At 46.0% G+C, this 24362-nt stretch overlaps 1 protein-coding gene across 3 annotated transcripts in view; it reads right to left on the minus strand.

Annotated features, from left to right (window-relative positions):
- Nucleotides 1-732: 732 nt before the first annotated feature.
- The window catches only part of WIPF2 (WAS/WASL interacting protein family member 2), a 47107-nt gene continuing 23477 nt past the window's right edge, over nucleotides 733-24362 (minus strand). For all 3 annotated transcript variants that reach the window (XM_066364250.1, XM_066364251.1, XM_066364252.1), the window contains exons 2-8: nucleotides 23669-23800; nucleotides 16921-17053; nucleotides 15841-15948; nucleotides 14852-15508; nucleotides 7287-7505; nucleotides 4503-4604; nucleotides 733-4265 (exon numbers count right to left, since the gene is read on the minus strand). In XM_066364250.1, the coding sequence (XP_066220347.1) occupies nucleotides 4225-4265; nucleotides 4503-4604; nucleotides 7287-7505; nucleotides 14852-15508; nucleotides 15841-15948; nucleotides 16921-17053; nucleotides 23669-23731 (1323 nt within the window). In that variant the 5' untranslated portion in view covers nucleotides 23732-23800 and the 3' untranslated portion in view covers nucleotides 733-4224. The remainder of the gene's footprint in view (nucleotides 4266-4502; nucleotides 4605-7286; nucleotides 7506-14851; nucleotides 15509-15840; nucleotides 15949-16920; nucleotides 17054-23668; nucleotides 23801-24362) is intronic.

Below are 24362 nucleotides of genomic sequence, written 5' to 3' on the forward strand. Positions count from 1 at the left end.
AGAACCAAGGGATATAAGGAAAGGACGCAAGGCCAGGTGTCCTGGGTTTCCTGAAATCATAAGCAAAGGGGAGTTAGGTGGCAAGTATAAACAAAGGCCAACTCTATCAGAATCACCCAGTCCGCGCGGCTACCTAGAAGTGTGATTTTCAAAATACCGCGTGAAGGGAGGAGAGAAAACCCTTATAAAGCTGCCAATGCTTCCACCCACCAGTGTGTCTATTCCCTCGGAGGGCCTGGAGTCAAATCTCCACACCCCCTGGAATGTACGACAACAGATTTTCTCCCCTCTCTACACCACCACTGAGGCCATATTCCAGACAAGAGGACACAGTTTCCAGTTTTCTGTTTCTGTTTTTAAGCAAGGTTTAATTAAACTGCATGGCATCCAGAGGAAGCAAATGTACCAAAGAATCCAACCTGAGACCAGATTATACATTTTAGAGGGGGTTGGGGGAAAAATCAATGCTAATTGGGAGAGGGAACACTGTAATCAGAATATAACTCCAAAATAAATCATACAATAAATTATTTTTTTAAAAGAAACTGATCCACATGCAGACAAAGATGGACACACACATACACATTCACACTCTTCACACGTCATTCTAGTCTTTTATTCAGTGTTGACTCTGACTTCCGTGCTGGTCGTCTTGGAAATGAAGACATGATAAAAGTAGGCTTGGCCCCTCTGCCATCAGTGGAATGAGATGTAAGACAATTAGGGAACCCACTAAGATGTCAGAAGCAAGAGTAGAAAGAAGGAAACAGTGGTTATCAAGGAAGATTTTAATTGCTTCAAAGAGGGAGAGAGAAAGCACAGAACTCTAACACAAGTAAAGGCACAATGAACGTGGAGTTGAATGGAACCAAACCCTTCCTTCGATTAAAGTTATCCTTTTTTTTATTTTAAATATGTTTTAAAGGTGCTTGTAGTTTTGTTTCATTCTGATGCGTCCTGAAGGCAGATTTGTAATACCTTCTATTCCCTAAGTTAGAGTGGCTTACAGAAAGCAACCCTGACTACATAGCCAGGGACTGATATTTAACAGGGAAAGAAACTACGACTGGAATGGGAAGAATCTGATTGCAGCTGATTGTAGGTTGGGTTTCCAGAAGGACAGGCAGCTCAGTGTGGTGCCATTGAAGGGCCTCCCACGCCCTATACTCCACCCCCAGAGCTTCACAGAAGACCCTGGAGTCACACTTCCCCCCACTCCCATAAGCACTCAGACTACAGATTATTTCAAGTGATCAGGAGAATTAAAACACACCCCAACCTGAGTTGCTCTGTAGCAAGTCTATTTACAATTTTTTCTCACCTCTCCCTGGAGGTAAATCTGGGATTCAAGCTGGGAAGCCATGGGCTGAGGGGGTGCCCCCAGTGCAATGGCCAGTGGCCCATCTCCCTGCCTTTGCCAGCTGGGAGGACTGGGATGAACTTCTGGAGACAGCAGCTTCACACCCACTGGGTGGGGTAGCCCTGGACGCTCTCCCTGTGGACATGGGTGTTCTGTTGCTGGAGGAAATCCCCACAATAGAGAAAACCACACCTGGAATATCAAAGAACTCTGATCCAGGTTTGGTGACCAGAGAAGAGGGGGAAGAGGGGCATCTAGCTCATTTAAAAGTCTGGAGGCCACTGCCCTGCTTCCCAGAACGGGCGGTAAGAAACAACTACTGTATTAAGTTTTCCCCACTAGAGAAAAACATCATAAAACCAAACCCATACAAGGGCTTTTAATGCAGCTTCCTGATGCTTAGCTGGGCAATGTCTCCTCCTTCTGGGAGGGGATAAGGGGGTTAATGGGACTGGGCAACAGCCTCAACATGAGACCACCCAATCTTCCACTGAAGAGATGACACTCCCATAAGCAGATAAAAGGAGCGGTTTAAAAGGTGAGAAGTTTTAGTGCTCTTGCAGCCCACCTTAAATCTATATTACAAGCTTTTTACAACATACAAAATAGATCAATAACTATGAGGATCACACTCCCATTCTTCAATAGTAAATACACATGATAGTAAATGTTATAAACAGAAGGACCAAATAATGTATAAGGCAAAACATTTAAATAAGTACTGTGTCACTGCCATGCACTGAAGAAAATGCATCTGACTAGATCTAGGCCCAGGCCTTTTTCATGAGGCCAAGAAAATGAAAACACATCAATACTCATGTGACACAGTCCAAATGCTGGGGAACACGAGGGGCAGCAGGTCACAGGGGAGCAAGAGATCAACCCCAGTGAAAAGCTGGGGCTTGGCTTTTACTGGTGATACTTATTTTGATGCTCTACGTTTGCAGAAAGGGGAAAAAATACACTTTGATAACATTGTACAAAAGGCATCAACTCCCATTTTAAAAATAAATGGGAAGGCTTCACAGTCCAAGTTCAGTACGCGGTCAGCATCTGCCCCGGAACTCTGCTGCAGCACCCCTGTCCTCTCGCGGCTCCCTCCACGAGCGCCCCCTCTTAGCTCCCTGCACTTCAGGATGCCAGAGTATTGCTGGGAGATAACTAGTAAGAGATGTGAATGTGAGAATTATAATGATTAGCAAAAGCTTGGTGACAGACCTAATCACTGTTTGTCCCAAGGGACAATGTGGTCCAGGGGATGACAGAGGGTAGCAAACCCCACACAAGTAAACTAAGTGAGCCCTCTCTCCTCTAGCATTGGGAAGACCTGGGTTTCACCAGCACATCGTGCGCAGATCTTTTAGTCTGTGATCTAACAAACTGGAAAGGTCCCAAAGGTAGTTCAAACCTGTGATGTATCCGGTGAAGTATTTTAACTGACTGACCACAACCACTTTGAGGAACTGCCTTGGCCTCCCTGTTCTCCCTCCAAGCTTTGGGCAGCCTCTGCCCTTGGCAAGAGCTGTAGCAAACCAAACACCTGTGTGTGGAGCCCAGGAGCCCTCTTCACAGTCAGACAGGGGGAAGTCCCTGGCCTATCATCCAGGCTCGGCTCCTACCTAGATTGGGAACCTCCATTTTCTCTGTGTTCTCTAACTAGGACCTGGACGAGGAAACAGCATACCACTGGCTGCCAAAGATCAACCGGGCCGAGACACACCTCACCAAAGCTTTGTGCTTCTTGGCACAGAGGAATCTGTGACTGCACCCACCAGCTGCCTCACCCTTCTCTACTCAGCTGTTAACCCCTGCAGTCCTGGAAAGGCAAGGGTGGTGGAGAAAAGACTACGAAGAGCCTATGAGCTATGAGCTCTACGAAGAGCTGCACCCTCCCCTCCTCTGTCACCGTGGAGTACCCCCAGGGGCCGAGGTTTCTGGACAGGACCCGGAGGGCCAGACAAGACTGAGGTGGACTCAAGGGCGAGGTAAAAACAAGACCACAGCCCTATCTTCCTCTCTCACTGGAAGTGTCGGGGGTTGTGAATCCGGAATGAACAGAAGTGACTTTCTCTTGAGGGCCTGGGTGGTGAGGGGAGGAAAAACGTCCCTGAGCCTCAGCACCCCGAGGAAGTGGGGCGGGGAGTCCCCGAGGACTCGATGGCTCCTGGTCCCTGTGCACAGAGGAACTGACTAGCACTAAAAGGCTCCCCAGTTTATTACACCCTCTCTTTTTATTAGATATTTAGTGTAACTGATTAGTATTTAGTGTTTATATCCAACTCATCCCTGGAGTGAGGATATGGGGTGATGTAAGAGCAAAACCAAAATACCCCTAAAAATAAAACAGACCCATTCCCTTCCCTTCTCCAAACTTGACCTTTAAAACAGATCACTTCTCTGCAAACTCCTCTCCTGTTTCTCTAAAAACGCCCTCCCCAGGCCTGGCCACGCCAGCCTCCTAAATGATGACGTACACTCGCCAAGCTTACCCCCAAGTGGGTAGGAGGAGGTAGGAGTACCATTCTCCACCCTGCCCCAACAATGAGTTAATTCATCACAACAAGGCACCTTTCCCCAAGAGGAAAGCAGGCGACACGGAAGCCTTTCCTCATCTGGCTAGCAAGGTCTGCTAGAGGAGGGACAGTGCAGGGTTTGAGACCCTCGTCAACAGGAAGAGTCCAATCACCAGTCCAGAGATGAGATGCATAGATGGAGGTGAGCCGGGAGGACGCTGGGAGCCTAGAGGTGGCTGCACTGGAGAAACACGTTAGGAGCTCTCATGCAGGTTTCAGGGGAACGGGAGTGGCCGTCTGAGAAGGAGAGAGGGTCCATCCTTTTCCTGAGGAGCAGGACCAGGCCCGGCTTCACCTGAGAATGGGTGGCAGAGGCGGGGCTCCACGGGCAGCTGAAAAAAATAACAATCAACACCACATGCACAAGGTCACCCATCAAACCCCTAATAACCAAACCTTCCTAAAATGAGAGAAACGCTCTTTAAGCTAATCTTTGACATTTGGGGACTACCTTTTTTGTTTTTTGTTTTATAAAGAAAATGCAGATGAGAAAAAGCAAATTTTAACCTAAGAAAAGCACACCGATTCCTTCTATGCAATTATGGAAAAACTTTCATGACTTCTCTCACCTCGGTTTGTTTTGCTAGGATATACTCTCTGGAAGTGTTTATATTCTTCTGGAGCAGGGAAGTCTTCTACTGGATGGAAAGAATACTTTGACTCAAAATCATCTATGAAAGGAACAGAATATTAATTCACATCACCCTTGCAACCCATCCTCGTGTTCCCACACACCTCTGTACACTTCTGACCCTTCCCTCACTAATCTCCATCATCCTGATGTACGTGAGGGCCTGCCTTGCCCCTACAAGGTTCCTGAGGACCACAGCATCACTCTACAGCGATGTGCTCGAGGCTCTCTACATTAAGAAATTTAGCCCTGGCCAATTGGCTCAGCAGTAGAACATCAGCCCAGTGTGTGGAAGTCCCGGGTTTGATTCCCGGCCAGGGCACACAGGAGAAGCACCCATATGCTTCTCCACTCTTCCCCCTCTCATTCCTCTCTGTCTCTCTCTTCCCCTCCCGCAGCCAAGGCCCCACTGGAGCAAAGTTGGCCCGGGCGCTGAGGATGGCTCTATGGCCTCTGCCTCAGGCACTAGAATGGCTCTGGTTGCAACAGAGCAACGCCCTAGATGGGCAGAGCATCGCCCCCCTGGTGGGTTTGCCGGGTGGATCCCGGTGAGGGCGCATGCCGGAGTCTGTCTTGACTACCTCTCCACTTTTAACTTCGGAAAAATACAAAAAAAAAAAAATCATCTTTGAACTGTTTTTTCAAACACTTCCACCAAAAATCAGGCATGTAACAGGAAAGGAACACAGCTGTCTGCACAGGAAGAGAAAAAATATAGTTTTTTCACCCAGTCATCTTAGAGACTATCACCATGGGAAACTAACTGAACTGAATCCACAAACTGATGGAAAATAACCTAAAATGGGAATATTTATCACCAACTAGTGAGAGGCCTGACCAGATAATTCCTTTTGGCCCAGGTTACCCGCATTCAGCGCTGAGACACAGTTGGGAGAGCCATCTCATGGCCCCTCTACAAGAAGGCTCAAATATTCTATGGGTGTGACTTGATGACATTCCAGAGGACTTAGCTTCAAAGCAAAAACCCTGGTCCACTTAATCAGAACACACTAGAACAAGGACAGAGAAGAGCCGACCATCAGTGAATCCCGAGTGTTAGGTCCGAAAGGGATGCAGATCTTTCCAGGAGTCCTCAGCAGAGGGTCTATGATACCTGGATAACCTTTGCTGGGGCCTCCCTCCCAGACCAGACGAGTTAGCAGAGGGCACACCCCTCCTCTCCCTGGAGCATGCCAGTGCTTCCCCACCTCTCCCCCAGGCGTGTTCTCCCCACCTTTATTTTTCCTAAGTTCCAAGGGCCCTTCTTTTGCCCGTGTAACTTGTTTCTGAGCCCAGGCAGCCCAGCTGGCTCACTTTTTTTTTTCCTTTTTTTTTAGAGAGAGAGAGAGAGAAAGAGATAGACAGGAAGAGAGAGATGAGAAGCATCAACTCATAGTTGCTTCACTTTAGTTGTTCACTGATTGCTTCTCATATGTGCCGTGATGGGGGACACGGAGGGGGCCTCAAGCCGAGCCAGTGACCCCTTGCTCAAGCCGGAGACCTTGCGCTCAAGCCAGCAACCACAGGATCATATTGATAATCCCACACTCAAGCTGCTGAGCCTGTGCTCAAGCCGGATAAGGCTGTGTCCACTCAAGCCAGCGACCTCAGGGTCGCTGGGTCCTCGGCATTCTAGGTCGAGGCACTCTATCCACTGCGCCACCACCAGTCAGGCCTGGCTAACCTTTTATATCTCTGCGACTTTCTAAATAAACTTTTGTTGTAAAAAAAAATAAATTCTTAGGTGGGGTCTAAGATTCATTGATAACCTTATACAAATTAAAGTTAATCTGGCACACTCCTAATCTAGTCAACCTCCTATTTCCCAGATAAGGGAAGTGAGGCTCAGAAAATTGAAGAGACTTCCTTAAAGTGACCCAGCTAGTTGCTGTTTAGATTACTAGATAAATGTATATACAGTGTGTTGTCTGTGAGTGTGGCAGTTTTATAACTTTATTCAACAATCAGTAGTTAGTTCTGATCCACATTAATTGTTTGTAAATTTTTTAAAAGTGGTGACAGGTATGTCGGTAACATATAGAGCTTGTTTGGTGAATCTTCATTCTCATTACGGGACATTCCTTATTCCTTTGACTCAGCTCCTTTAAGCCCAGTGTCCATGCGTCCATCCGGAGTCCCCATCTCCTTCATGGCAAATTTCTGGATCTCTCTAAGTGCCCAAGAGGCATGCTTCTTGAAACCCACTGTATGGATGTGCTTGTGAATGAATGACTGCTGAGGGTGTAGTCTCTGCTCACTACCTCACTGATGGCAGAATGGCCCTTTTACTTCTTGCCACCCTTCTTTACGGGAGCCATTCATGCTGGGCTCAAGTTGGAAAGAAAGTTTGTTTTGTTTTTAAAGGGCCAGAAAGGAGCTCTCCTTCCTACGAAAATAGGTATTTTCTGTCTGAATAATCCTGAAAAGGATAACCGTCTCTGTTTTAAAAGGTGACCACACAGATAACAATCCTTGGGGAGCAAGAGAAGGGCTTTCAAGTGAGCCTGACACTGCCGACTGGACTTCAGTCTATCCCAAAGCAGCCATGCCTGAAATCTGCATAAGGAAAGGGGTGTCAATGGATAGGGCCTGGAAGTCAAAGGTCAAGTCAGGGGAGAAACTGCTGTGAACAATGGATGTCAAGTGACCGTTCCCACTGTACAATGGCCACTGGAATTAAGTCACCACAGGAACTGTGAGACAAAAACAGCTAGCTACTCACCCAAGAAGGATCGGACAGTGGTAATAGAATCTCTGTGGCCATTCCTCAAAGGTGGTGGAGGGGGAGGTGGTGGCCCAGCTGGCGTCCTTGAGGGTGGAGGTGGGGGCTTTCCTCGGCTCAGAGGTTCTGACCCATGTCGGTATGGTGGAGGGGGAGGAGGCGCATCCCTGGCACCGTCCCTGGCACCATTTCGGATCATGGGTGGTGGGGGTGGAGGAGCTGCAATTAAAATTTAAAGCAGTTAGGTTTGGCTGTAGAAGTTCTGTGAGCCTCTGAGCACCATGTTAAGCACCATATTCACCCTCCTCTTTAACACCCCTGTTTCTTTAACAGCACCACCCTTCTTCTGGATGCCAAAGTTCAGAATAAATGTGTAACCCTCTCCATTTCCCACAAGTCAGTCAAGAACTCTACCTCTTCTTGATGATTTTCCCCCTGCTTTTCCATGCCTTCCTCCACAATTCTAATTCCGGACTTTCTCATATTTAGCTTCTTCTACTGCAGAAAGCCTCTCAAATGTTCTTCTTGCTTCTAGTCTCTTGCCAAACCATTCTACACACCACCAACTCACCAGTCTCCCCAAAATAACTTGCTCAAACTTTTTCAAGGATTTTGCATTCCCTATTTCATAAAGTTTCAAATTCTTAAGATTCCATCCCAACGGGGTTTCTCAAAATTATCCTTCTTTCTTAACACTGTAGCCACCACGCCAGTCCGCCTGCTCTCCTTCTCCTCCTTTCTGGATTCCTAGGCTGTCAGCTACCCCGCTGTCATCTGTACTCCCACTGTCGCCTCTGTATCTCTCTACCACACTACCGCATTGTATTGATTATTCATCAGGTGTGCCTCCTTCCCAATATACTGCATATTACTTAAAGTCAGAGTGTCCATTCATCTAATTTCCCAAGCTCAGCCAAATGTACAGCACACGGTAGGTACTCAGTCAACCTTTGCCGAATAAACCAAAGTACGTATACTTTGCTCTTGTACTCCCTGACAATACTCAGAAATGCTATCCCTCCTCCCTTACTACCAAATCCTTCTATCCTTTCAGGTTAAAACTGAGTTCTATCTTCTCAAGGCTTTCCTAAAGCAATCCACTCTATTCCCATCGCCCCTTCTGTGGTCTCCCAAAGCATCTACAGGTTATGTCACTTATTCTAGCACTTAGTAGTACAGACTAAACTGAATGATTTTAAAAATATGTATAGTAGGTACATCCGTGTAAGTCACATATCTCCAACAATAGTCTCATTGCCCAAAAGAGGTTGGAACACCTCTATCGGAATTACCTCCAAAACCACTTTATCAGACAGATACATAAATATTAGTATATGATGGTCACATCTCATTTCTGAGGTTGCACCAACAGTGACAAAACGATTCATACCTACATCTGACTCTGCTTTTTGACCATTTTCAAAACTCAAATTCATCCTTAAAGGACAAAACTTTGCCACTAAGTATAAAATAACAACAAAAGCATGTTTGAAGAAATGGCAACACCACTGAAATAGGTCCTAATGTGTCTGAAGTTACATTACTTCCATGCTTTGCATTAACAGTAACAGCTACTATTTATTTGGATCCAGTATGTCCCAGGCACTGTCTGGGTGCATTATATCCATTAAATCTTTTAAGAACTCCTGCAGCCACTCCTGCAAAGTACATGGTGTCATTCCCATTTCACAAACAAGGAAACTGGGACACAGATTATTTGTCTAAGGTCAAGATCTAATTGACCCAGCACATGTCTGCTCTTCTCACTACCCCCACCCTTCTTTTCACAACTACTGCAAATATTTTATGTATTTCTTGTTTTCATTCTGAATCTGCCCAAACTGAAGCTCTTTCAGGTCATCCTCAAAATACTTCCCTAAAACCCAGATTTCTCAAGGCCCTGAGAATTTTTATCTACTCCTAGGGCTGGACCAGGGAAAGTAAGGTAGAAAATGAGCGAGGGTCGAAAGGACAGCAGCTAGACACTGAGCAGAGAGCAGTGATTAGAGCCACCCCGGGCTGGCAGAACAGAGCAGGACCGAGAGCAACCCACGTGGCTCCCTTCAGCCCCCCCTCGGGGACAGTCATCCCAACCAGGTTCTGCCAACGCCAATAAGTTTCTGAGCTCTTGGTCACATCCAATTTTTAAGACTTTTTGAAATGACAGAGCTGGAAGCCAAGGACCCTAAGAAACAAGTAGTTTTTTGTTTTTGTTTTTTTTTGTATTTTTCCGAAGCTTGAAACGGGGAGAGACAGCCAGACAGACTCCCGCATGCGCCCGACCGGGATCCACCCGGCACGCCCACCAGGGGGCGATGCTCTGCCCACCAGGGGGCGATGCTCTGCCCCTCCAGGACATCCCTCTGTAGCGACCAGAGCCACTCTAGCGCCTGGGGCAGAGGCCAAGGAGCCATCCCCAGCGCCCGGGCCATCTTTGCTCCAATGGAGCCTCGCTGCGGGAGGGGAAGAGAGAGACAGACAGGAAGGAGAGGGGGAGAGGTGGAGAAGCAGATGGGCGCTTCTCCTGTGTGCCCTGGCCAGTAATCGAACCCGGGACTCCTTGCACACCAGGCCGACGCTTTACCCACTGAGCCAACCGGCCAGGGCCTAGAAACAAGTAGTTTATAAAAGAGAAAGTTTGAGGTGGAAGATGGCCTTTTGTAATTCAAGATAAACCCAATTTTGAGGAAAGCACAATGGGATCAACTCCTTTAAAAAGAAAAAGAAATCCCTTAAAAACAGTGTTTTGCTCTGCAAAGGAAAAAATTCAGAACACAAACTCTATGGACCAATAATGTGAATCTTTTTTGGTCCCTGAGCATCCCAGGAAGGGAAACTACTCTGTACTCCTTCAAATGTAAATAATTCATATAGAAACAAAAATACATTGTCATCTAATATTGTCATAATATAAATTAATAATAGAGGTAAGTCCATGAACTACCTGGAAGTCATTTGCTTAAAACCTCTAACGTTCATCAGCATACTACTGTTCATAAAGTATTTCATACGTAACTATTTATAACACCTCTGAAAGTACTGTGAACACCATTTAACAGATAAGGAAGAGTGATCTGTCCAATGTCACACAACAGACAGACTCAATACTCAAAAGATCTCTGACTAAAATATCTCAGGCCCTAGCCGCTTGGCTCAGCAGTAGAGCATCAACCCAGCGTGTGGAAGTCCCAGGTTCAATTCCCGGTCAGGGCACACAGGAGAAGCGCCCATCTGCTTCTCTACCCTTCTCCCCTCCTCCCTCTCTGTCTCTCTCTTTCTCTCCCGTAGCCAAGACTCCATTGGAGCAAAGTTGGCCCAGGTGCTGAGGATGGCTCCATGGCCTCCACCTCAGGTGCTAGAATGGCTCCCATAGTTGCACAGCAACACCCCAGATGGGCCGAGGATTGCCCCCTGGTGGGCATGCCGGGGGATCAGGTAGGGTACATGCGGGAGTCTGTCTGCCTTCTACGCTTCTCACTTTGAAAAAATACCAAAAAAAAAATCTCAATTTTAGTGTGTCAGTCTTAAGACCTGCTGCTCTGGTTACTGCCATGGGAAGCGGGCTGTGGCTTGTGAGCTGGTGAAGGTTAACGGTTAACAGATAGAACACCACCACTGATCATGTCGCATAAAGAAACCACAAAGAAAAAACTGAGAAGTGGAAAGCAAGAAGTCTGCAGACATTTACAACTACTCAGTTCAATCCACAGATATTATATTTTTCTCCATTTCTATTTCTGGATGGGCTTAGAAAGATATGAACTCTGCTCAGATAAAGGGTCTTTTAAAAAAATTCCTAAGTGAAAAAAACTTTTTTAGCCCATGTCCAGTAGCTCAGTTGGTTAGAGCGTCATCCCAATGCACCAAGGTCGTAGGTTCAATATCCAGTCAGGGCACATAAAAGAATCAACTAATAACTGCATAAATAAGTGGGACAACAAATCGATGTTTCTCTCTCCCCTGCCCTTCCTCTTGAAAAACAACTAAAAATCTTAAAAATTAAAATTTTTTTAACCTAAACTTTGTACAATCAAAGGCCCCCCTAGGACTCTATTTTTATGGGTAAGGCGAGGAATATCTGGGGTCAGGAAAGCACAACGTTACTGTATGATAACCTTATACTTTGGACTGCCAGCTCCCAGAGTACAAATATCCGCACACCTAACCAGCATCAGCACAGGTCAGTGGGCTTTTAAGTCATTCTTGTTAATGACATAACTTCTTTTCTTTTTAATTTTTCCATTGATTTCAGAGAAAGAGAAAGAGAGACGATGGTTGGGAAGGAAGGAAGGAAGGAAGGAAGGAAGGAAGGAAGGAAGGAAGGAAGGAAGGGAGGGAGGGAGGGAGGGAGGGAGGGAGGGAGGGAGGGAGGGAGGGAGGGAGGGAGGGAGGGAGGGAGGGAGGAGAGAGAGAGGAAATGGAGGGAGAAGGAGGGAAGGGGAGAGAGAGGGAGGGAGAAAAGCATCAACTCAGGGTGCTAGGACGATGCTCCATCCACTTAGCCACCCAGCCAGGGCTGGATGACATAACTTCTTAATCAATGATCTATACCTGCAGGGACATTTAAAATAAAAACTAAAAAGTCATTTGTGGAAGATGTGGTTCAAAGTCCAGTGATATAACAGGATGTGGGAGTCAAAATATCTGGGTCTAAGAAGGCCCCAGACAGCTGCTGTGGTCTCCCTCACTCTACGTTCCCTCGTGCTGTTTTGTAACAAGAATACACAACCTCACCTACCTCTTCTAGGGTTCTTCAATCCCCTTTACCCAACTTAGAGCCATGGCCCACGGTTACAATCACTCCCTCACACACCCTTAACTCCTGTGCCTCACTCACTCACATGTGCCTAAAAAATGCTAACCTCATATACAACTCTGTTCTGACTCAGTACCTGTGAACGCACAGCTCCACACACACTGAGCTGATTAACCTCACTCTAATGGATGACCCCCAGTCTTAGTGGGCCTTCCATGTTCCTGGTAATCCCAAGCACCCTTCCCTATTCCCTTCTCTCTCCCATGCTCCCAGATGACCATTTAATGCCCTTTTCTCTCTCTCCTCAAATATCCCTTTCATTCCCTCTCCTCATTCACAGGCTGCAGGAGGGAAAGGAAAGAGAGGGGGGGAAGGGGGAGGGGAAGAGAAGGGGGGAGAATATGGGAGGGGAAAAGAGGGAAAGGGAGGGAAAGGGAGGGAAGGGGAGGGAAAGGGAGGGATGGGGAGGGAAAGGGAGGGAAAAGGAGGGAAAGGGAGGGAAAGGGAGGGAAAGGGAGGGAAGGGGAGGAAAAGGGAGAGAAGGGGAGGGATGGGGAGGGAAGGGGAGGGAAAGGGAGGGAAAGGGAGGGAAGGGGAGGGAAGGGGAGGGAAAGGGAGGGAAAGGGAGGGAAAGGGAGGGAAGGGGAAAGAGGGAAGGGGAGGAGAAGGGAAGGGAGGGAGAGGGGAGAAGAGGGGAAGGGAGAAGAGGGGGAGGAAAGGAAGGGAAGGAAAAGGGAGGCAAGGAGAGGGGAGGGGAAAAGAAGGAAAGGAAAGGAAAGGGAGGGGAGGGGAGGGGAAAAGAAACAGATGGTCATTTCTCCTGTGTGCCCTGACCTTGATGGAACTCGGGACTTCTACATGCCAGGTCAACACACCACCATTGAGCAAAACGGCCAGGGCCACGAACTATCTGTGTTCTTATCTAAGGCCAACCCCATACCTGTGGATTCCATTCCTTCTTGCCTCCTCAAGGACATTATGCAAGCTTCCTCCCTACCCTCTCTACTAGACCATTCCATCAGTACTCAAACAGATTCTGAAATATCTCCCATCTTGCAAGAAATAAACAAGAACAACCTAATCCCCAATCCCACAGCCTCCTCCTACAACCATTTCATTCATCTGCACAGAAAACTCCTTAAGGAAGTCCTATATTGTTCTCTCCAATTCCTCTCCTACTCCTGCATCTGTGAACCCATCCCAGGTAGACTTTTTCTTCCACCTTCCCTCCACCACTCCACTAATACCCAAAAAGGTCCCACGTTGTTCAGGGTCCCCCCAAATAACTCCCATGTGGCTGAAACAAATGTCATTCTCAGGCTTCAACTTAACTGACCCAGCTGTAACACTGAACACATCACTAGAAGAGATAGATGAGACTGCATATTCCTTTTACAAAACAGCATAGGGAGCCTGACCAGGCGGTGGCGCAGTGGATAGAGCGTCGGACTGGGATGCCGAGGACCAAGGTTCGAGACCCCGAAGTCGCCAGCTTGAGCGTGGGCTCATCTGGTTTGAGCAAAGCTCACCAGCTTGGACCCAAGGTCGCTGGCTTGAGCAAGGAGTTACTTGGTCTGCTGAAGGCCCACGGTCAAAAGCAATCAATGAACAACTAAGGTGTCGCAACTAAAAACTGATGATTGATGCTTCTCATCTCTCTCCGTTCCTGTCTGTCTGACCCTATCTATCCCTCTCTGACTCTCTGTCTCTGTAAAAAAAAAAAAAAAAAAAGCACAGGGAGCCACTGACAACTGTTTGGGGCCTTCTTAGCCGCAGGGACTTTGGCTCACTCAGTGTTGGAGAGTCCCCATCACTGTCTTCGTTGTCCTCCTTCCTTCCTCACTAGAGGCTCTTTCTCAGCCTCCTCTGCTTGGTATTCTTCACCTCTCTGACCTCTAACGTAGGAGGGCCCAGGCCTTAGACCTCTTCTCTATACTTTTTCCTTCAATGACTGCACCCAGCATGTGGCTTTCAATATCATTCAAATTTCTCTCTCTAGCCCAGAGCTATCCCCTGAACTTCAGAGTTTGATAGCCAATCACCAATTAATTATTGTCTCTTGAAAGTCTAACAGGCATCTCAAGTCTGAATTGTCCAAAACCGAATACCTATCTTCCCCCAAACTTGCTGGGTCCTTCCCATCAGCCTGGTTTTTTATAACAGCCTCAAAAGGGTCTCCTTCTGCCACCTTTGTCCTCCTGCAGTCCGTTCTCAACACAGGAGCTGGTGACCTTTTTAAAAGGTAGTAAGTCAATGCTACTTCACTGTTCCAACCCCTCCAGTGGCTTCCAATCTCAGACAAAGTAAAACCCAAAGTCTGTACAAAGTCTCCCGTGGAAACCGAGCTTTCTGACCCCCATGTTCTGCCACTCTTCCCCTCACTCATTTAGTCCCGCCTCAGGGCCTTTGCATTTGCTGTTCTCAAAGCCTGCTTAGCTTATTCCCTTGCTGCCTGAGGTTTATGTCAAATTGTCCCTGATCTACCCACCCCCCATCCAAATACATCCTATCTCTCTTCTCTGCTTTGTTATTTCTCTAAAGCATCTACATACCATGCAATTACATATATACTTCTTTTGTTTCTTTACTAACTTATTTGCTTGACCATATATGAGAACAGGAATTTCTTATATTTTCTATATTTGCCGTTTCCCTAACAAGAGGCTGCAACATCAAATGGCATTCAATAAACCTGTTGAATGAGTAAGTGAACTCTTATCTTCAATCACTAAAGGAGAGCTTTGGAGAAAAGAGCAGAGAAGCTCTATTCTCAGCAAGAGAAGGAAAACAGGTGCTTGCAGGCACTTACCTGCTCCCCGGCTGGGAGGGTCTCGGGCTGGGGGAGGCGGCCTATTACTCTGTAAAGAAGGGGAGGCTGAAGGGGGTGGAGGTGGTGCTAGGCCTCTGACAGGCCCTGGCGTCTTCCTATGCAAAGAATTGTGTCTCTGTGGCAGCTCAGGGGCTGACTCATTAGTGGGACTGGAAGGTCCATTGGGGACCCCTGGAGGCTGGCGGTAAGGCGGAGGAGGAGGAGCCAGAGACTGGCCACTTGGTCCCGTTCTTATAGTCACAGGGGAAGGAGGTGGTTTGACAGGGGGTGGAGCAGGAGGTCCCTCCCGACCAGGGTGAAGCCTCTGTCCAGGCGTGGGTGGCAAGGGTTTCTCTCTGTTGTAGGCTGGGGCTTTGCTGCTGTGCATAGGCAGAGGCGTCGGGGGTGCATTGGCACGCCGGCCCGGTGGTGGTGGCGGGGGGGCGGAGGAGCTGTGCTTCATGCCCGTGCTGCTGGTGGCATGAGGCCGGGAGAGGTCCGGTAATGAAGGTCTCTGCATCCGTGGCAGCTCCGGGAGTGAGGCTCGGCTGCTGTCTGTGTCATCTTGAGGGCGCCCGCTGGCTGTAGACACTGGAGGCCTTGGGGCAGCAGCTCGAGAACTGGGGACTTGCAGGGCTGGCTTACCAGCTAGGTTCTCTACAAACAGACCAGGCAGCATTGGGTCAACAGAGCTCGAGGTATGATGGTCAGTAGCTCTGATTCACCCAGCCTCACGTCCCCGCACAGCAGCAGGGAAAGGGTTTGTATAGGACTCAGTTGTACTCTGGCTCACGGCCCATTAACAAATACTGCTGATGTAAGTTGAATACATTTTTATTTAATGGCTCTGCTTTATTCTACTCTGTAACTCCACCCCTGCTCCCACTCCTTCCTCCACCTCTACCACACTCTGCAACCCCAGCTGGGCCACCTGGGATCAGTCAGAAATTAATGCACTTGGAAAATATTCTAAGAAAGTAGTTAGATACCTGAGCCTCCCACAGGTCGGAGCTTGGGCACTCCTCCTTGGAAGAGCCCACCCCTGGGCTGCAGGGCACCTGCGCTGGAGCCGCTGTAACCGCTGCTTCCTTTGGGCTCTGGAAAGCACACCAGTAGGCCTTTCAGTTCAAATGCTCCCAGCTGTTGACCAAGTAAATCCTGAGGAGAAACTCCTCCTCCATTTGGGTTTTAATTTGCAAACAAAGCAAAAAAGAAAAGCCCAGCATCCCTGCCTCACAGTCTCAGGTAAGGATGCAACCCTTCACTGTGATAAAAGAAACAGGAGCCAACCTTCCCTTACTTGGGCCGGAAGGAAGGAAATGAGGATAAAGACACATTCAACAGTGTCCTCAGGGCTCTGCTGTCATAGGCTGGGAGGGCAAGGGGCTCATGGCTCAGGGATGCAGGTGGGAACAAACCCTCCAGAGGCCTGTCCTCAGGATGGACACTTGTAGCAATTATGAAATCATCGCTGGTTTCAGCTAGAGGTGGCAGTATCCTCAGAGAACAGCCAACGATGTGCCCTAAGGAGCCTGACTAGCACCAGTGACAGTCCGAGATGGAGCCTTAGCCCTGAGAATGCTGCCCAGAGGCCCAAAAGAAGCTTCTACAGTATTCAAATGAGCAGATGGGGAAAGCATCTCAGGACAGAACTCTGCCATTCAAGATTCAACAATAAAAATGACAGCCCAACCTGACCAGAAGTGGTATAATGAATAGAACCATCAACCTGGGATGCTGAGGTCCCAGGTTCAAAACCCCAAGGTCATCGGCTTGAGCCTGGGATCATTCACATGATCCCAAGGTCACTGGCTTGAGCCCAAAGATCGCTGGCTTGAAGCCCAAAGTCACTGGCTTGAGCCTAAGGTCACTGGCTCAGCTTGAGCCACCCCAGTCAAGGTACATATGAGAAGCAATCAATGAACAACTAAAGCAACACAACAAGTTGATGCTTCTCATCTCTCTCCCTTCCAGTCTTGTCTGTCTGTCTCTCTCTCTAAAAAATAATAATAAATGACAGACCAGACTAGGATCCTGGTAGTTCACTAGGAAATGAAGCTTAGACTCACTCTCGAGGATGGGAGCACTCCGATCATTAATGTTGGTCACCTTCTTCAACTTGGCCCCTTTGCAGATGTCCTGTAAGAGGGCGCCTCGACCCCGCTGCTCATCTCTACTCAGCTTGGGCTGCTCTGTGTTTGCCTAGAGTAAGAGGGATATGTAAGTTCACCCTATATAGTCCCCTTCATCACAAGTTCAGGATCAATGCCTTAAGCCAAACTGGGTTCCATGAGATGCCTGCCTAACCTAATCAGATATATATGCCACACAGCACAGAAATGTAATGTGTATTACCATTCTTTGCAGTCCTTTTCCTCCTGCTGTGCCTTCTGAGAAGGGTAAAGGTCTCCTTGCTGTTCAGATGCTTCTGATAGGAGGCCTCCACTAATACTTACTGAGCACCTACACACTAGGCTGTGTGTTAGATGCTTTCGATGTATCATCGTCAAGGCAAGCATCTATTCAGCGCCTGCTATGCCTCAGGCATTGTGCTTAGCAGGTTACTTTCATTATTTCATTTAAATCTTGAAATAGTTCTATAACTAATTACAACAGGAGCACAGGGACAGACAGCTAAATAAATGGAACAAAACAGAAAGTCCATAAGCAGGCCCAGGTCTATATAAGAAATATTAAGTGTGTATCATTAGAAAGGACAGATTATTAAATCTTAAAACAACTGGTAATTTTTGGGAAAAGGAAATAAAGTTAAATACCTACTCCATAGCTTACTCTCAAATACATTCTCTCAAATACATTCTAGCTGAGTTAGTGTAAGAAAATAAAACTACATAAGTACTATATGAAAAAATAGCTAAGGCCTGACCAGGCGGTAGCGCAGTGGATAGAGCGTCGACTGGGATGTGGAGGACCCAGGTTCGAGACCCTGAGGTTACCAGCTTGAGTGCAGGCTCATCTAGTTTGAGCAAAGCTCACCAGCTTGAACCCAAGGTCGCTGGCTCAAGCAAGGGGTTACTGGGTCTTCTATAGCCCCACGGTCAAGGCACATATGAGAAAGCAATCAATGAACAATGAAGGTGTCTCAACGAAAAGGTGATGATCGATGCTCCTCATCTCTCTCCATTCCTGTCTGTCTGTCTGTCCCTATCTATCCCTCTCTCTAAAAAAAAAAGTAAGCCCTGGCCGGTTGGCTCAGTGGTAGATCGTCGGCCTGGCGTGCAGAGGTCCCAGGTTCGATTCCCGGCCAGGGCACACAGGAGAGGCGCCCATTTGCTTCTCCACCCCTCCCCCTCTCCTTCTTCTCTGTCTCTCTCTTCCCCTCCCGCAGCGAGGCTCCATTGGAGCAAAGATGGCCCGGGTGCTGGGGATGGCTCTGTGGCCTCTGCTTCAGGCGCTAGAATGGCTCTGGACGCAACAGAGCGACGCCCCAGAGGGGCAAAGCATCGCCCCCTGGTGGGCATGCCGGGTGGATCCTGGTCGGGCGCATGCGGGAGTCTGTCTGACTGCCTCCCCATTTCCAGCTTCGGAAAAATGAAAAAAAATAAAAAATAAAAAAAAAGTAAGAAAAAAAGAAAAAAAATAGCTAAAGAAAAGAAATTCCAAGCATGACAACTAAAATATAGAATAAGACCAACAGATTTCCTTAGTATAAATTATTTATTAGAAATATAAGCAAATAAGTATATGATATACTGGAATGAAAAATCATCTGTGACAAATGTAACATATGACAGACACAAAGGTAGTGTCCTAAATCTGTAGAGCATTAACATATAAAGATGACTTAGAAATCAACAAGATAATAAGCAAAGAATATGAACAACATTATGTAAAAGTAATCAAAGAGCTAGTAGATATGAAAAAAAGCAAGTCCAATAAAAAAAAATGCAGGGTGAAACACAGTATCATTATTTACTTACAATATGGATAAAGGTTAAAATTATAACTAAAGAGACTACTAGCTTTGTGAAGGCAGAGACCACAGTGAGCAATGATGTACCATGCTTGGCACACTGCAGATGTTTAAAAATGTGTAGAATAAATAACCACCCTATGGTGGTCGTAAGGATTCAGGGAAACTGGTACTCTTTTGTACCACCTGTAGTTGGATAAATTGGTATGCTCTTTCTAAAAAGTGATTAATGTGTTGGAAACCTTTTAAAAGTCTATCTAAGGCCCTGGCCGGTTGGCTCAGTGGTAGAGCATTGGCCTGGCGTGCAGGAGTCCCGGGTTCGATTCCCGGCCAGGGCACACAGGAGAGGCACCCATCTGCTTCTCCACCCCTCCCCCTCTCCTTCCTCTCTGTCTCTCTCTTTCCCTCCCGCAGCGAGGCTCCATTGGAGCAAAGATGGCCCGGGCGCTGGGGATGGCTCCTTGGCCTCTGCCCCAGGTGCTAGAGTGGCTCTGGTCGCACAGCAAAACATCGCCCCTGGTGGGCAGAGCGTCGCCCCCTGGTGGGCATGCCGGGTGGATCCCAGTCGGGCGCATGCGGGAGTCTGTCTGACTGTCTCTCCCCGTTTCTAGCTTCAGAAAAATACAAAAAAAAATACTAATAATAAAAAAATAAAAGTCTATCTAACTCAAGAATTCTTCTAGGTATTACTTTAAGAAAATAATTGAGCCTGACCAGGTGGTGGCGCAGTGGATAGAGCATTGGACTGGGACGCAGAGGACCCAGGTTTGAAGCCCTTAGGTGCCAGCTTGAGCACGGGATCGCTGGCTTGAAGCCCAAGGTCACTGGCTTGAGCAAGGAGTCATTCGCTCTGCTGGAGCACCCCCAGTCAAGGCACATATGAGAAAGCAATCAATGAACACTAAGGTGCCACAACGAAGAACTGATGCTTTTCATCTCTCTCCCTTCCTGCCTGTCTGTCCCTATCTGTCCCTCTCTGTTTCTCTCTCTGTTCTTTATCTCTCTTGGTAAAAATAAATAAATAAATAAATAAAAATTAAAAACAAAATAACTGAATAGTGCACAAAGATGTTAATAATATAACAACAACAAAAAAAAAACACGCTTGTAATAGCATAAAACTGAAAATAATCTGGAAGTTTGACCAAAAACAACAATGATAATCATCAATGGGATGTCAGTTAATCTCTTAAAGAAGTATAGGTAAATGTCTGACCAGGCGGTGGTGCAATGGGTAAAGCTTCGAACTGGGATGTGGAAGACCCAGGTTCAAGACCCCGAGGTCGCCAGCTTGAGCGCTAGCTCATCTGGTTTGAGCAAAAGCTCACCAGCTTGAGCCCAAGGTCGCTGGCTCGAGCAAGGGGATACTTGGTCTGCTGAGGGCCCGCGGTCAAGGCACATATGAGAAAGCAATCAATGAACAACTAAGGTGTTGCAATGTGCAACGAAAAACTAATGATTGATGCTTCTCATCTCTCCGTTCCTGTCTGTCTGTCCCTGTCTATCCCTCTCTCTGACTCTCTCTCTGTCTCTATAAAAGAAAGAAAGAAAAAAAAAGTATAGGTAAATATCTTTTCATGGCAGTAAATGTTTGCCAGAATCAAGTAAAACAAATGATAAAACAATATATATAGCATGATTCCAGTTTTCTCTTCTATAGGAATAAAAATAGAACCTATCTCATAGGGCAGTTTTGAGAATTAAATAGTACTTTTCAAGAGCTTAGTACAGTGCCTGGTGTATAATAAAAGCTAAATAAACAGTAGCTACATTACATTTGGAAGAAAAATGTACACATAGCAAAGTTCTGGAAAGATTCACACTGATACTAGCAAAAGTTAACTTCTGGTAATATTTATCTGTATTTTCTAGTATTCCTACAATAAATATAGAAAATACACAAAATGTTAACACAAGTTAATTATAGATACTTTAACATTTTCTATGTTTACTGGTATTCTCTAATTTTTCCACACTTTTAGTACGGTAAAAGAAAATTTTAATAGTACCAGAAACCATTTAGTGACATGAAAAGCCAGTCACGAAGTATTTAAAAAAGCAGATTAGAAATCAGTACATATATAAAGTACAACCTTTTTAAAATTTTTACATAAAAATTTTTTTTATTGTATTTATTGCGGTGACATAGGTTAATAAAAATATATAGGTTTCAGATGTATAGTTCTGTAATACACATCTATATACTGCATTGTGTGTTCATACCGCCAAGTGCACAACCTCTCTTAAAAAAAATAGGAAGCAGAAGTGGGGGCGTCAAAAGAGACAAATATATGGTGATGGAAGATGATCTGACTTTGGGTGATGGGCACACAACATAATCAACAGTTCAAATGCTACAGAAATGTTTACCTGAAGCCTATGTGCTCTTACTGATCAATGTCACCCCATTAAATTTAATTTTCTAAATAAATTTTTTTAAAAAGTAGAAAGAGAGCCCTGACTGACAGCTGAGTTGGGTAGAGCATCATCCCGATGAGCCAAGGTTGCAGGTTCCGGCCCAGTCAGGGCACATAGGGGAAGCAAGCAATGAAAGCACAACTGAATGGACAACAAATAAATGCTTCTCTCTCTCTCTCTCTCTTCCTCTCTCTAAAGTCAATTTAAAAAATTTTTAAACAAATATACTTTTAAAACATAAATAAATAAATAAGTAAAAAGATATAAAAGGAGGAAGGGAGAGAAAGAATATATACAAAACTTATGAATGGTTGGATTATAGGTAATTGTTCCTTTCTGCTTATCCCAGTTCATACATTTCTTGAACATATTACTTTTGTAAAGAGAAAAATATTATTAAAAAAGTACTAAACTCATCAAAATTGAGCTTATATCCTCCTCCACAAATAGCCCCATCATTCTGCACTCAGGAATACCCGGGTGCACCGGCGTTGTCAATCCCCCAAACCAGAGTCATTCAAATCTCCTTCCTCTTCCTCACTCTTCCAACTCACTCATCAGACTTCTTAAGATTTTACTAAGTGTCTCTCATCTCCACTCTCCATCCTTATTGCTTTAGTCCAGGCCCTCAATTTTTGATTGCAATAGGCTTCTGTCTCCAGTCTTGACCGCCTTGTCCCCATTCTCTACTCCCAGCCCACTGTCCATACTATGAAGAGTGCTTTTTCTAATACAAACCCAATCAGGTTACTCCCTTCCTGAAAAGACTTCCACATCTCCCCATCATTACCAGGAGAAAAGTCCAAACCCTAACCCTCCAGCTTCACCTCCCACCATACCTTTCTCAAGCAATAATCTAAACCTCTGTGCTCTCCCACAAATCTGCACCCTTCCACATTCTGCTTCGTCGGCTTCAGGTGTCCTCCCTCCCTCTTCTCTTTCTGGCTAAATCCTACTTATCCTTGAAGACTCAGCTCAAATATCACTTCTCCCCAGAAGCTCCTCTGCCTCCTCTCCTTCCCACCACTAGGTGGCCCCATTTATCTGTGCCTAGCACGGAATTTGCCTGTTAACATGTCAGTCCCGCCCATTATGCTGGGAGACCTTGAAGGCAGAAACTATCACATTTCCGGGTGATGACATTACAGATGATTTTTATTTGATTCTTTTTGATCATCTGCATATTCTCCCTCTCTTTAATTATATATATATAAATTCTTATTGGAAAAGAGTCAAGCAATATGGAAGTACAGAAAAAAATTGTCTGGGTTTTCTAAATTGTATGCCTAGCCAAGTACATAGTAAGTAAGCCCCCAACAAAAGGCTACTGAGTGAATGACTAAAATAGCATGCTGCAGAGCAGTAATCCAAGAGGTCACAGAGACCCAAGGATATACTTTGGGTCCTTGAATCCCACTACAACCAGAGCAGCTCTGATTTTATCTTTACTTACTGGGCTTCCACATTAAATTTCATCCAGCCTGACCTGTGATGGCGCAGTGGATACAGCGTCTACCTGGAATGCTGAGGTCACTGGTTTGAAACCCTGGGCTTGACCAGTCAAAGCACATATGAGAAGCAGCAACGAATTGATGCTTCCTGCTCCCCCCAACCCCGCCTTTCTCTCTCTCTCTCTCTCTTCTCTCTCTAAAATCAATTAAAATTTTCATCCAAAATGGGAGTTCATACATATCCTCAAACAAAATGTCTGAAAACAAGAAGTTATAGGAAAAAACAAGTTGGCAGACCTAAACTCTAGTCCTAGTCCAGAAGCCAGGTAAGTCATTTTTCCTCTTTATTGCACAATTTCTCATCTGTTAAACACCTAATTCACACACGCATACACATGCATCTCTAGGATTTCATTCTCTAAACTTACTTTGCTTCTAAATTTTACAAAAATGAGATGAAGCACCAGGTTGCTCCTTTCCGGTGTGATGTGTGACGCCATCCAGATACAGCAAAAGTGACTGCCCCCTCGGTTCAGAAGCCACACTGGTTTTTAAAATTCCATTATCAAACCTTTAAGTCTTCCCACTAATACACTCCATAAAATCCTCTTTCTTGATGGCTTGATGGACTTGGTTTTAAAATGAACTGGTTTGGAGAAGAGGAGATGAAACAGTAGCAAGAAACCACCACCAGAAATTGCCATCCTGTTTCTCAAAGATGCCAGAGAAATGATGCACTGGCCTTTATAGAGAAAAAAACAGTTTTAGGGGAAACACTAGTTTCTACTCTGATGCCACCTGTCCAAATCTTGTAGACTGAACCAGAACAAAAAAACAGGAAGCCATTATGGTCCTAAGAGGCCCTCCCAGAAATCAGAACTAGTTAAGGGCAGACTTGATCTGTTTATTCTCCATCTGCCTGCACCGAAAGTCTTTGAGTACCGTGAATCTTACACCAGGAAGCCTTAGGTAGCCATCAAGGTTTTGAGACAGCCGAGCGGAAGGATCACCTACCTGATTAAAAGTGGGAGGTGGAGGGGGGCCAGGCGGGGGTGGAGGGGGAGGAGGAATTGGCATCCTTGCCCAGCTTGCAGTTGGCACTGCTCTCTCTCCGTTTTAATTCGCAGCTTTAAGTCACTCATATACCTGCAAATGAAACAGAAATTCCTGAGAACTTTGCCATTAAAGACACTAAATACCAGAAAAACTAGGGGACTGGGCATGACACCAGAGAAACTAAGCACCTCACTTCCTAGTTCCACTGTGATATGGACCAGGGCTTGGGAAATTTTTTCTACAAAAGGCCAGATAATAAGTATTTTAGGCTTTGCAGGCCACATATAGTCTCTGTTGCATTATTCTTTTTGTTTTGACGTTTTGAAATTAATAAACTTTATTTTTTTTAGGTTCAGAGCAAAACTGAACAGGAAGTACAGACAGCACTCATATACCTGTGCCCCACCCACACATACACAGCCTCCCCCATACACTCTGCAGTAGTACATGTGTTACAATGGCATTTACACGAACACCTCACATAATCACCCAAAGTACCTAGTTACATTAGGGTTCAGTGTACATTACGGTTGTCGTACACTGTGGATTTGGACAAATGTGTAATGACAACTACCCACCACTGCAGTGTCATACAGAATAGTTTCACCGACTTAAATATAATTTGTGCTGTCTGTTCATTCCTCCTACCTCT

This window comes from Saccopteryx leptura, chromosome 2 (genome assembly GCF_036850995.1).
Source record: "Saccopteryx leptura isolate mSacLep1 chromosome 2, mSacLep1_pri_phased_curated, whole genome shotgun sequence".
NCBI lineage: Eukaryota > Metazoa > Chordata > Mammalia > Chiroptera > Emballonuridae > Saccopteryx > Saccopteryx leptura.